Below are 13518 nucleotides of genomic sequence, written 5' to 3'. Positions count from 1 at the left end.
AAACCTAATTACTTGAGCCATCACCTGCTGCCTCCCCAGGTCTGCATACGCAGGTTCCACGAGTGGAACTGGGAATCGAACCCAAGCACTCCAATTCAGGACTTGAGTATCCTAGCCTGTGTCTTAACTGCAAAGTCAGGCACCCGTACCCATCCCATCCCTTTAATTTAACAGCCTGCTTACAATCTTTATTTTCTTTTTAGATATTTATTTATTTGAAAGGCAGAGAGAGATCTTCTGAAGCCAGCGCCATGAGTTGCATCCTGGTCTCCTACATGGGTTGCAGGGGCCCAAACAGAGGGGTCATTTTCCACTGCTTTCCCAGACTCCTTAGCAAGGAACTGGGTAAGAGTTGGAGCGGTTGGAAATTGAACGGCTACTCATCTGGGATGTTGGCAATACTTAACCCACTGTGCCACTGTGGGGTCCCTGCTCACACTCTTAAAATTAATTATGAAAAGAAGTCCTGAGGGACCCATAGTTGTGGCATAGCCTGTGCCACCAGTATCCCAGCTCAGGTCCTGGCTGCTCTACCTCTGATCTAGCTCCCTGCTAGGGGCCTGGAAAGAACAGCAGAAGATGACACAAATGCTCAGGCCCCTGCCACCCACATAGGACCCGCCTGGCTCGGGCCTGGCTGCTGGGGCCATTGGAGTGTGAACCAGTGGATGGAAGCACACTCTCCCCCGCCCCGAGTCTCTATGTATGTGCTATCATTTTGTAGAGATCATGCTTAAAACTGATTCGAGAAGGGAACACTTACGAGGAAACCTAGGCATGGGTGGGCTAGGCATGGGTTCAAGGCCACTAAGGAAGACACAGAACCAGGGGAGGAAGTTCAGAGAGAGCATCACTCTGCATGCCCTGAGAAATACCCAAGCCAAGGCCCTTCCCAGGCCCCTCCTCAGGCAGCACAAGGACAAAAAGGCTAGGAAACACACAAAGAACTTTCAACTGTTTTTTTCCTAGGAATTCTTGTAGCTGTATTAACTTGATGATTTATTGGCAATTTACTGTCATGCTACATTAGTGCTGTATGATAATGACATTGTTTGTGTTGCAGCAAATGAGTGATGGGATTTGCGGCTTTCCTTGCTTGCCAGTTAACACTCACCCTGACAGCCCATCACAGACTGTGGCCTAGAACCTTCCAGCAGGAATAATAGAAATCACTCCCGGAGGGGGATGCTAGGAATTCTGCCTTTGGCCCAAGTTTGGTGGTTTGGTTGGGTTGGTCTTTGTTACTGCCTTCATGAAGTTGCTTTCACTGCAGAAGCTTGTATGTAATTGAAGAGTTCTGCTTATCTGGCTTTGTTTGTTTTTGTTTTGATCACTTAATACCTATTTGGCACAGCAGGTTCACCAGATATACCACAAACAAGAAAGTGCCTCTGATAGTCTCTTAACTACTGGGGCCTTGGGCAACGCATTCGGGAGACTTCCAGAAGTTTATGGAAATGGGAATTAAAAGATAAGTTGATATTGGTACAGACATTTCTAAAACTAGCGCCTAGGTTTTTTTTTTTTTTGATCATAGGTATTTTTCCTGAAAGTCCCCAAAACCCCTCGCCTGTGTAGATTTCAAAAGTTTGTTGTATTAAAAAAAAAAAAAGCTTTTTTAAAAATCCTATTTTCCATAAAATGTTTTGAAGTTTTTCTCATCCTTTCAAGAGTTAAATAATCACAAACTTACTTTTGCCTCTTCTTAGATTGTTATTTAAAAAGTAAAAACGCCTAATAAGAAAGTTACCGGTATCACCTCATGCCTAGGTTTTTTTGAAGAACACAATGATATTTAAATGTTTTCTTGCTTATTTATGACTTAGTGGGCTAGATGTCCTCCCTCACTCCCGAAGATCAGGTTTGTTTTTAAAAGCAAGCAAAATTTTACTCACACTGCAAATACATGTGTCCAGTTGCTTCATGCATGCCCTGTCTGTTTATTCCTAGAAATTAGTGGAAAGAAATTTGTCTTCCGCCATTTCTTTGAGGTGGCTGGGAACAAGTAATTGATCTACTGAAGCTTGGCTGCTGGAATTTAAATAATACTCGAGTTAGTTTTTGCAGTGAGAACTCTGCCTAAGGGGGTGGTGGGGTTCTATTTGTTGCCTTTGTTTTTCCTGTAGGAGGAGCTGGGGGTGGGATGCTGGCGCCTCCCATTTTGTCTTTTGTCCCAGTCTGCACAGCTGGTATTGATTTTACCTCCCTGCCCTGAACCTTAATTATTTGTTCCTGTTGCAGTGCCCTGGTGCTGAAATCAAGTTTGAGCTAGGAGTGTGTTTTCCTCCCTTCTTGTTCTGTTGTGAGAAACACAACCCTCTTCCTTTTCTAGTTTTTTTTTTGGAAGGAAGTTTCCCCAGAGGCGGGTCAGAACCCCTCCGATTTGCACGGCACTTTTCCTCGAAGGCTTGTGCCTTCACACAGTCACCTCCCTTTCAAGTTTGACACCTGGCTTCGACCCTGGCCCTCCACTGATTTCAGCCCGGAGTCACTGCAGGGTCCCAAAATGCGTCGTTGGCGAATGTCAGCTTATGGTCGCCCTTAGCAGGCGAGCCACATCACCCAGGGCTGTGAATGGTGAACGCAGATGCCTTGCGAGCCTCAGACAGGAGGATGGGACGATGGGTCCCATCGTTAGCTGCTGATTTTTGTTCTACCTATGAAAAGCCAGTGGTGCTTTTTAAAGGGCGAGAGCCCATCACAAATTGTGGTCAGGGTATTCTTCCTGAAGAAGAGGCCTAACTTCTGTGTTAAGGATTTTTTTTTTTTCCTGAGAATCTGGTAACCATTTTCTGAGCTGTTCATATGGCTTCAGTTAACCCCCTTCCTATTCCCACCATTTCTGATCCCACCCTCCACCCATATCCGCAAAAAATGGATTTTATTGATTCATTAAATTCTAGGAGAGATTTGCAGTAGTGCCCAGTGTTTAAATTGGCTTTGCTTTTCCAGCATGTATCGTGAAAGAACTGTGAATGCTTGGCTCCACCTTTACCTGCTTAATTTGCATATATTTGTATTGTATGTTAAACCGCACACAATTCCTACAGGGGAACCACTGGGTCCTACTAACAGCTAATAACCTATCTCGTCTTTGGACTTGCACAAATTGAGAAATATCGCCTGTGGCAAACGTCATGGAAAACTGCATCTTTAGTGCTCCCACGTACGCTCATTTCTTGAAGCAGAAGAAAGCAGCTGACGAATCTTAAAAATAAAACTTTCCAAAGTAACCAGATTGACACAGGACACTAAAAAGAGAAGGATTTTGTCGTTAAGCACGAAGATTGGAGGCTGACTCGGGCGAGGCAGGCCTGTTCAGGCTGGCTGCAGGCAGCACCAGGCCCTCTGCTGTTCCGGTTTTGGCTTTCCCGTGGGTGGACCAGAATGTTCGTCGGCTTGGTTAACGGGTAGCTTTCGATTGCTTGAAGTCCCTAATGTCTGCCTGTAACTTGAAGACCTGTAGAAAGATAGCTGACAGAAGTTCTTTGATTGTCAGAGAACCTTTCATTTAGTTAAAAATCCTTTTTTTCTTCCCCCAGTGTTTTTACAGCTCACTGTGGCATTCTAGGTCTCCTACCTAAAACAAGCCATCGTCTTGTAAGTTCATACTTGGTACACAAACTCATTTAGGTTTTTCCAGCAGTTTGGAGTAAAGCATTACGCTACTTGTAAAGCATAACACAGGTTGGCCACATTAACAAACACAAACTAAGCTGCATGCGAAGGAAAATGAAAATGAAAACCAGGTTTTTAAATCCTGGAGTGAGAACCAATTGATGTGTTTGGCAGTGTGGCTTCTTGAGCCGTTGTAATTGTCTCACCCTCTGACAACATGCTCTAAGTGGACTTGGGACAGTAGCTAGAAATGTAAACCAGTAAGAAACCTAGTGGTTTAGGCTAGAAATGCTTGCTGGTGAGGGATCCCGGGCTGCAGGGTGAGGACAGAGTACCCTGGGGCATCCAGGACTGACCATAGGCGAATAGGCCATGGTGGCTCTTCTAACCTCCATGCTATGCATGCCACGGGATGTCCCTGGACCTCACTGCTTTAATGACGTACAGATTCTGTCAGTTCTTGATTAACAAATTAGCCCGTAGGGATGGTCAGCTCATGGCTCACACCACTCGGGCCTCTCCTTTGTAGACCACATCTTACAATCTCAACTTCCCTCGCAAGAACGAAATTGTAGTCTGTGGCAGCACAGGTGACATACCATTCGTTTTGCTGTTTGCTGCTCATTTAAGAAGTTAGCAGTTGCAACCCTCTGCAGGGGAGAGGCTTCCCAAGGCATGCACTAAGGGAGGCCGCAGTCTTTGAAAACCGTGTCACCAGCTGCCTGCTACGATAGGATGCCGTGTTCTTTTGCTGTGTCTGAATGATAGGCCAGTCAGTGACTTGTGGTCTGAATGTTACATATATTTGCAAGGTTGAATTCAGCTTTTTAAAATTTCCTTTGTGGGAGCATGGAATAGAGAGTGTACCAAATTGGCTGAGAAGTACTGAGCCCCCGGCCACCAAAGGACTAGGGTTTTCTGGAATGAATGAAGCTGGAGGCCCCTGACTGAGGTCATGGAATCCAGAGATGAAAAAGGACCCTTATGGTCTTATTAGCTTGGTTCTTTAAACGCGAAGAAGCACCGGGGGCCCCAGCTTGCATTTCATTATGTGTTGCGAATTTTTGATGGGTGCTTTGCAGCTCATTAGGGTCCTCTGGATTGATTTATGAAGTTACTATTAAGATAATGGAATGGGAGGTGGTGCTTATTTTAATGGGCCCCATATACCTATTCCCAATTTCCTGACGCCAAATGGTACATTTTCAGCAGTAAACTGAGTAAAGAATATAAATTTAGATTATATGGCAACTATTTAAGATGTTTTTCATTTTTGTTGAATATTGCTGTTAGAAAATTCATAGATCATTATGGGAAAAATGGAAGCCTAGGTTTTATTAACCTATTGCAGGATAATACCTCTCTTGGCTGGCGAAAGCTGCAGTGTGGGTATTTAGGAATGAAGGGTTTCCATGCTTTGTGCTGGTCGCTATTGGTTTGCTTCTGGAAGATCCATGGAGATGCTCAGAAAGGCCCCTGTGGTGGGACAGGCATTGTAGTGCAGCATGTTAAACTGCTGCTTGAGATGCCCATATCCACCCCTCCCCAGAGGGCGTGGGGTCAAGTCCCACCTTTGCTTCCTACCCACCTTTCTGTTAACACACACCCTGGGGGGTTGGCACCCAACTCCTTGGATTCCTACCGCCCAGACTGGAGAACTGACTCAAGTCCCAGGCTCCTGGCATCATGCTGGCGCAGCCCTGGCTAGCGCAGGTATTTGGGGGAGTGAATCGGAGGATGGAAAATCCCTTTCTCACGCTCTCTTTCCCTTAAATTTTACAAATTCAATAAAATGTCTGCATCAATTATTATACAGTGAAAGGTCCCTCTGGTCGCCCTGTCAGGGACATGCTCACCACCCCAGATGCTGCTCCTGCTGTCCGCCTTAAGCTGTACTGGCTCTTCAGCTAAACCTCAGGCATCACCTTGGTCAGTCACTGTGGTCAGACTCATGTCCCAGCTGACATAAGCACAGCACACCCGTGTGTCCAAACCAGCATTGTGGCTACGCTATCTACTGCAGAGGCTGTGCACGGTAGGAATTTTATAGGTGTTTGGAGCAATAGATGAAGCTGCAGTCATATATAACGCATATTGATAATGTTAATCATTTTCAAAGGAAAACAGCTCAAGAAATATCTGTAGCTATTACACACGAGGGCACTTCAAAAGACTTGTGGAAAAATAGAAACACACACTTATATTAGTGTGAAAAACCAGTTTTAAGACATACGCATCATTGTTTAAGACGCATTTCACATTATGCTTGAGATAGAATACTTTCAGTTTCCTTTTCCCTGAACCTTTTTAAGTACCCTGGTAAATGTATGTACCATCTGACTGCATTATGACACACATACAAAATGTAAATAATTGACGTATATGTAACATTATACCTATACATCACTGTGATAAAGATGATATGACTCCTTACAAATGGATGCATCTCTAGAATCCCAGACACGGCTGCTTGCTCCTTCCTCACTACAGCCTGCCATAGTTGAAGCCTTTCCTCCCACACATCCCTCCTCAGCTGTGGAAAGTTCTTTAGCTCATAATCATCCCAAGATGATTTGTTTCCTTGGCCTACCTGTGGAGAGATTGCATGCATCCAATTCTTGTGTTATTTTGTGATTTTGTTTCTCCTTGCCCTGTTTGCTTATGACTGGTGAAGCGCTTTTGCATGACCATGTTTTCACATGTATTTTTTGCAAATTAACCATGTGTATCTACTCATCCTACATATATCAGCCAGCACGGGGATGCTAGCCACAGGCAAGTTAGACACACTCTCACTTTTTAAAAGAGAGTGAGAGTTGTCTTATTTTTGTTTTGTGGCCTGGTCAATACAGAGCTTGAGCTGTACTGGCCTAGCTAGGGCACCTCTCAGGCTGGTTAACCCTGAGGCTTAGAACTTGCCCCCTGAGCTCAGATCAACCATTTTCTGTTATCTGGGTCATGTCCTTGCTTATCACATTGTGTGTTAATATTCTCTGTAAATTCTTCTAAGCATTGGGATAAAAAGTCAAGCAATATCACAAGTCATTTGTCATGAGATTGTACAGCTTTTCCGGTGATAGCAGATGAGGTCATGGGAAGGTTACAGGGAAAGAGAAGCTTAAGTATTTTCTATAAATGTGGGATACTTGGAAAAGTTCATGGAAAATGGAATTAAAAGTTAAAGGCCAGTGGTGTGGCCTAATGAGTAAAGTCACCCCCTGTGATAACAGCATCTTATATGAGAACCAGTTCATGTCCTAGCTGCTCCACTTCCTTACTCTTGGCCTTGGAAAGCCACAGAAGATGGCCCAAGTACTTGGGACCCTGTCACAAGGTAGGAGATCCAGATGAAGTTTTTGACTCCTGGCTTTGACCTGGGTGTTGTGGTCATCTGAGGAGTGAATTAGCTGATGGAAGGTCTCTCTGTCTCTCCTTCTCTCTCTCTGTAACTGTGGCTTTCGAATAAGCAACTAAAGCTTTGTTTGTTTTAAGTTTAAAGGCAGTCATTGTGAGACAATGAGTTAAACTGCCATTAGGAAATTCTTATTCCATATCACGGCGCTTAATTCCAGTACTGTCCCCCTCCACTGCTCCTGATTCAGCTCCTGAATCAGCAGATAATGGCCCGAGTATTTACGTTTCCAACACCCACATGGGAGACTCAGATGGAGTTCCTGACGCCTGTTTTTGGGCTGGCCCAGGGCCAACTGTTGTGCCTGAAAGATAGCTTGCTCACTCTCTGTCATTCTGCCTTTAAATAAACAAACATTTTCTTAAAAAAAAAAAAAGAAAAAAAAACTCAGGTTTATTTTGATGTGAAAAAAATTTGCAAGTCATGTGTGTGTTTTTTTTTTTAAATAATATGCATTTCCCTGAACTCTGTATGGTCTACTTCGTGTGCATATAGTTGACAAGCTTGGGGCGGAGGAATGACGCTCACCGGGTGGTTAAGTCAATAGCCTGTCTTTGAGAGCTAGCTGAGGAAATCTCAAGTTCTTTCCTGGGTGGCTTATCATTTGCTGTTGTTTGGTTATTGCAGGTGCGATTGTTCTTAGAGCCTAGATTGAGCTGGTCTACGTAGACATTGGTTAAACCCATCCCACATCTATAGTGTCTCACCCAAACCACAAAACATTTGAGCCTGCGTTGAGATTGATGTTGTTACAGTTTCCTCTGTAAAAAGCCGTGATTGGCAGGGTGCCACTTGTCACCTTGGCACCTTTCCCTTGAGAACCCACAGTTGCTCTGGTGAGCCCGAATCACCTAAGTGTGTGACAGGAATGCCTGCAGTGGGGACCACAGGAAGGACACCATTTCCTGGATCAAACCAGAGTGCAAATACTGTGTCCTAAATAACACACTAGTTTCTGTAAATGTTAGCAGAGGGAGTTTTTCCGACTTTGATTTAACGAAAGTCCAGAGCCAAGCCAGCTGTTAGCGCTTCTTTGCAGCTTGTCAGAGCGACCAAGGGAGACAGGGCCAAAGACATGTTTTCCCTATACTTTTGTCTCTAAATTAGAAGAGTTTTCAACAGGTGTAGCAGAGGCACTTTGGGAGCACTTCGCTCCATGACAGTTTGTGGACCCTGAATTTCTCTTGAGTTCCCCGCTGGGACAGTTACCTGGATCCGGAGGTTACCCAAGGCAACCTCGTGTCCAATTCATTTGTGGTTTGTCCTCTTGCTTGCAAAATCAGCATTTCTGTTTCCTGGACTCGCTGCAAGGAGTAATAAAAAGTAAAAATGCAAGAGAGGGAAAGCAAGCACACCAAATGCTGATCCTCTCACTCTCTGTCACTCTGGGTATTACCAAGCGCCGCATGAGCCATATGTGTTTTGATTGATGTCATCTGTTACTTCTAAACAATGAAAGCACTTGAGGCCAGCTCATAGGGAGGGAAATACGCAGCCTTGTTCCGGTAATTTTTGTCATTTCTAGAACACATTTAGTAAATACATGTGGATGTGAAGGGTCTTCCTGCCCTCAACAGTCCGTTTGACCTTGCACTGTGGGACCCAGGAGGGGATAATCTTTCCAAAGTAGGGAAGGTTTACAGACCTATTATCAGGAGGAAGAGAAGAAAGTTTCTTCCCCAAATGATTTATAACTTGAGCCATGTTGTCATGTTTTTGGTAAGCCCGCTTTATTAATTCCATCTTTCTCTGTGGCAAATTCATGAAAATAAATGTACCACCACAACGTAGTGCTTTCTCAACAGCTATTATACTTACAGTGGCATGATGGAAGTGGCTGGGCTTGATGCAGCCATTTTTGGGGCCACATTTTGAGTTAAAACTCTAATAAAATTACCTGCAAAGCCCTAGCAGATCCAAGTTTCTAGGACCCACGAAGCTCTGCTTTCCCCAGCCAAAGAGGTCACGTTCAAGTACACCTCGCATGCTGTCTGCAGTTGGCTTGTGCCAGCACTTTGACCTTGGGTCTCCAGCGGGCCCGTTTCCGTGTAATGCAGGACGATCAGCTCTGTGAAAGCTGTGGGCTCAGGCATGATCCTCTCGATTTAGGGAAAATTGATAACAGAGCAACTGAAGGGGAAGAGCCTTTGAAATAAAAATCCCAAGTATTTTTTTTACAGATTACCCACATTCTTGCCTGAGTCCTTCTTTATTGTGTTGGAGAGAAATGATAGGGGTCTGCTAGCGCCAGGGTCTTTCCAAAGGCTCATGGAAAATGCATACACAGAAAAAGAAGGCATGCATGGCTCCTCGAAGAACTCTGCACCCAAACAAGTTTATCTTTTAATTCCATTCTCCATGAGCTTTGGAAAACCTCCTCCCGGGCCTTTCTAACCAGTTAAACTCCACTGGAAAAGCGTTGTCTCAAAGCTTCTGCGATGAATGAGCTTGTTTGCCGTGGTCAGGACAGATACAATGCAGTGTACTTGTGTGTGAAAGTCATCCAGAGTAACCTCCTTGTGCTTTCTTCTTTTTCTCCCGTCCTCTCTGTCTTACACACAGCCTCCGCCATCCCGGATAATGGAAGAAGATCCTGCCTAAAGCTCAAAGTGTTTGTGAGACCAACAAGTAAGTTCCTCCCCCAAATGAGCTTCCCAGGGTGGCTTGACTGCGCATGCTTTATTGTGTGGTCTGGTTCACAGCGGTAAAATTTTGTTACTGTTAGACACTGTGTGGTACCTGTTTCATGTGTCATATCCATGTTTTAGTTTTCATTGTATTTTTTCTCATCATTCTTCATGATGCTTTTATTTAAGTACACAGCAGTTGCTAACTTGTTGTTTCTTAGACTGTTGTACGTGCACAGCAAATGGGAACAATACTGGCATTTGGATGCGTGCCACTGATTGTGAAAACAATCTCTACCTAAATAAAAGGAAAAAAAAATAGAGAGAAAGAAAAAAAAGAGAAAGCAATGGGAGTTAAAGGGTGTCTTCACTAACATATTTGGCTGTTATCTCTATTTTTGTTATAGATAGCTGTATGAAAACTATAGGTGTTCATGATCGTGTTTTCGATGTTAACGACAAAGTAGAAAATTCATTAGAACCAGCAGGTTAGTATGCTTAGAGAATCTCTTTTAACAAATGCATCTATCTCTCTGGTGCTTTGGTACTTTTTTTCCTTTCTTCCTCTCTGCATGTTTGCACGTATAGTTGTCCTGCTTTGGCTCATTGCTAGTGGTGCTAATCTTACTTATACTCTACCTCATTCCTCCAAGTATCTCCGTGAAATGCATGTTGGATAAAATGTGACTTTTCTTTTTTGGACATGGGTTTCATCTAATGCAGTATCCTAATATAGAAGCCCCATCAGAATGCTAAAAAGTCTCACTGTCTTTTATCATATCCTCGGAGCATGCTGGTGAATCACTGGATATTAAAGCGTCTATTTTCATGTAAGACAGACAACATTTCTACCAAATCTGTTTATCAAATTTTCTTTTTATCAGGTTCAAATCTATGGATAAAAATAATAAGACCGTTGCACCAAACAGCAGTTAGGTCAACGTTCTTAGCTGGCTCTGGACAGAGCCACAGCTGAGCTGAGCTGCAGTGCTCCACTCTCTGCCAGTCTGACTTGGGTGGGTGCTGCCTACGGCACAGGGTCTGGAGACCCGTCCTCTCATCAGCACCGAGGCAGGCACCTGCTGTGCCCACACACGTCTCAGGCCTCTGTCAAGCCAAGGAGGCTGCTTGGTTATAAGGCAGATACAGTTTAAGGACACATTTTTTTTTCTCCTATTAATATCTACATACCCAGACTTTCTTACCACAGAGAAAGAAAATAAAAAGCACAAAAACACTCTTTGGCACATTGACACCGTTCACATACTGTGGATGATGAGGACCTGTATGCCGTTCCTTGCATTGTAAATTTCATCTGACCATTCAATGCATCCAGATGGTTTGTGAGAGGTGGTCGCCCCATGTCCGTCCAGTTCTCGCAACGTGGGTGCTGGTACATCCTGATCACCCAGTACAAGGCAAAGGCCTTTCCTTACTCTACCTGCCCCAGATCTTCCGTGGGGTCCTTTCCCAGCTGCCATGATCATTCTCAAAGCTTCAGGGAAGCAAAATTTCTTAATCAGAAACAGATTTGAGCTGCTTAGATAAATGGAGGGTTTTTGTTTTGTTACTAGAGTAAGACATCTCTTTCTATGGTCCTATACATGAAAAGATTTTGAGGTACACTTTATCCTCTGAGTATTGTTGCCAGGACAATACAGGCGGTGAACTTCAGGGAGACCTTGTTGGTGTCAGGAAGCACTACAGCACTCACTGCAGCTGGCAGCAACAGTTCTGGGTTCTCCGCGTCCTGCCTCCCTGCCAGCCACAACATTCCACTTCTCACCCAGAGTACAGATGGGAGGTGTGGTTAGTAGTGAGCTCCCAGAGCCATGCCCGGCTCTCAGGGGATCCAGAGCCCCTTGGGAAAGCTGTGAGGAATAAACACTGACATGGAGACAGTTTAATTGTGTCCTGGAAATCGGGAAGCATTACTGTGACTTTCCCAGGCTCCCCACAGGCGCGGGGATTTGGGCCATCCCAGGATCTGCAAGTGAGACGAGATCCCCTGTAAACACCAGTTTCTCCACTTTCCCTTCGTGGCTGGGGAGCCCTGTCCGGGCCACACAGCTAGCTAGACAGGTGCCAGGCGAGTATTTAGGTCTCCTGCCTCCCAGGCCAGTGACGGGATGAAAGTCGTCTCTCTCCACAGTGAGCCGTGTGCATGTTCATGAGGAACACTTAATGCTCTGGGCTTTGTTGCTAAGTCCCAAGTAGAAGGCCTGGCAGAGTCGGGCATGTTCCAAACAGCACTTGCCCAGGATTACAATTGTTAATGCAAACCGTGAAGCACACAAGTGCTTTTTTTTCCCCCTTCGTTTCTCCCCCAGGTAAATGCCAGGGCCCACCTGGAGAACAGGAGACATTTTAGAAACATAGCAGGTTGTATGTTTTTCTCTAGCCATGAAGAAACACACCGAGGACTCTTGCATTGCTGAGAAAATGGCCTTTGTGCTCCGCTGTACAGGGCAAGGGAAGAGCCGCTTCCATTCACAGGCCCGCTGCACGTCTCCCCGGAAACACTTTTTTTCATTCAACATGTAAAGTTCACTATGACCCCCACACCTATGGACGGGCCAGCACACCACCAAAAGTCCATGCAAAAATAGAATTCGAAGATAAATATATTTGGGGGACAAACAGCTTTTCACTTCATGCATAGAGGGCTCTTCTAAGAGTTTATGGAAATGCATATCATGCTAAACCTATGCATGAAGTTCAATGTTTTGGGGTCCTGTGCTAAACTTTATGCTTGAATTTGGTGTTTTGGTGACCTTTCTGTGGGCCCATTGAGTTTGCAAAAGTTTGACACAATGCAGTTGCAGGGGATATGTGAAAGAGAGAGAGAGAGAGAGGGAGAGAGAGACAATGCATGCAGGGAAAGCTCCTTGTGTTTGGCAGGGCAGGGTTTCCGAGCTTGCTACAGAGCATCCTCCTTAAGACAGCGAGATGAGGTTGAGCCACAACTCCTGGCAGCAGATTTGAGGACTTCCCTCTCATCCAAAGAAAGTCCTGTGAGCCTCACAAGCTCTTCTCCACCTCACTGGAGAGTGGATGAGTAAACACCTCTCCCAGCTCTGGATGGGAGACCTGGGCTGCTTGAATCCAGCAGGCCAGCAAGGATTCCCTGCATGTTCTCGGCAACGTGTACTAATTCACCTCTCTTTGGAATGTGTTTGTCCTTTTTGTTTGCTTGCACACTCTGCCTGCCAGTTTCCTATCATCAGGGACGCAGGACGATCTCAGGGCAGACATATGCCACCTAACACGCTCCAAGGCACTGCCAGGCTTCTCTCCGTGAACCAGCAAAGCCCCCGCGCAGAGGAGGCATCCTGTAGCCAGGAGACAAGACTCGATTTGGCTTCTTCAGGGGAACATTTTCTTCTTCTGAGCCATTTTCACCGTTGCTAGTGTTGTAAATGCAGACTTCGTTTCTGTAGGGATAGAGCGTGCTTATAAATTCCTCCTTAGAATTCTGAGATTGCTCAGATTTACCCAAAACGGCAGCCCTGTTTCTCATCTGACACTCAGGGCCCGCCGAATCCAACAGTGAGGACATGCTCTTTATAGAATCCTGTGGGTGGTGTGGAGTCTTGATGCCCTAATGGCATGGATTTGCCCCGTTGGGGCAAGTGCATTGGTTACTTGTGAAAGGACGCATTCCGCAGAGTGTGTTTGCTTCACTTAGTGGAAAAGGAAGGCCTTCCTTTCGGTCCTCCTGCAAACTTCATCCATTGGGTCTCCTGCTGAACAGACCTGCAGTCGCAGCTAGCTCTGGCGGAGTATCTGGGAAGGGCTTCATCCCATGGAGGGCTGTGGTGTTCTTCATGCTCCCCCTGGGGACCTGAATGCCAGCTGCCT

The 13518-nt window shown here is 45.2% G+C and overlaps 1 protein-coding gene across 2 annotated transcripts in view; it reads left to right on the top strand.

Annotated features, from left to right (window-relative positions):
* EFNA5 (ephrin A5) overlaps window positions 1-13518 on the top strand; it is a 284920-nt gene that overhangs the window by 269283 nt on the left and 2119 nt on the right. The window contains exons 3-4 of one of the 2 annotated variants that reach the window (XM_004586175.2): window positions 9593-9658; window positions 10065-10145. In XM_004586175.2, the coding sequence (XP_004586232.1) occupies window positions 9593-9658; window positions 10065-10145 (147 nt within the window). The remainder of the gene's footprint in view (window positions 1-9592; window positions 9659-10064; window positions 10146-13518) is intronic. The other variant, XM_004586176.2, reaches the window with a different exon arrangement.

The sequence above is a fragment of the Ochotona princeps genome, chromosome 28 (genome assembly GCF_030435755.1).
Source record: "Ochotona princeps isolate mOchPri1 chromosome 28, mOchPri1.hap1, whole genome shotgun sequence".
Taxonomy (NCBI): Eukaryota; Metazoa; Chordata; class Mammalia; order Lagomorpha; family Ochotonidae; genus Ochotona; species Ochotona princeps.
Note: the sequence above shows the minus strand (reverse complement) of the source record. Positions and strands in the feature narration are given on the sequence as shown.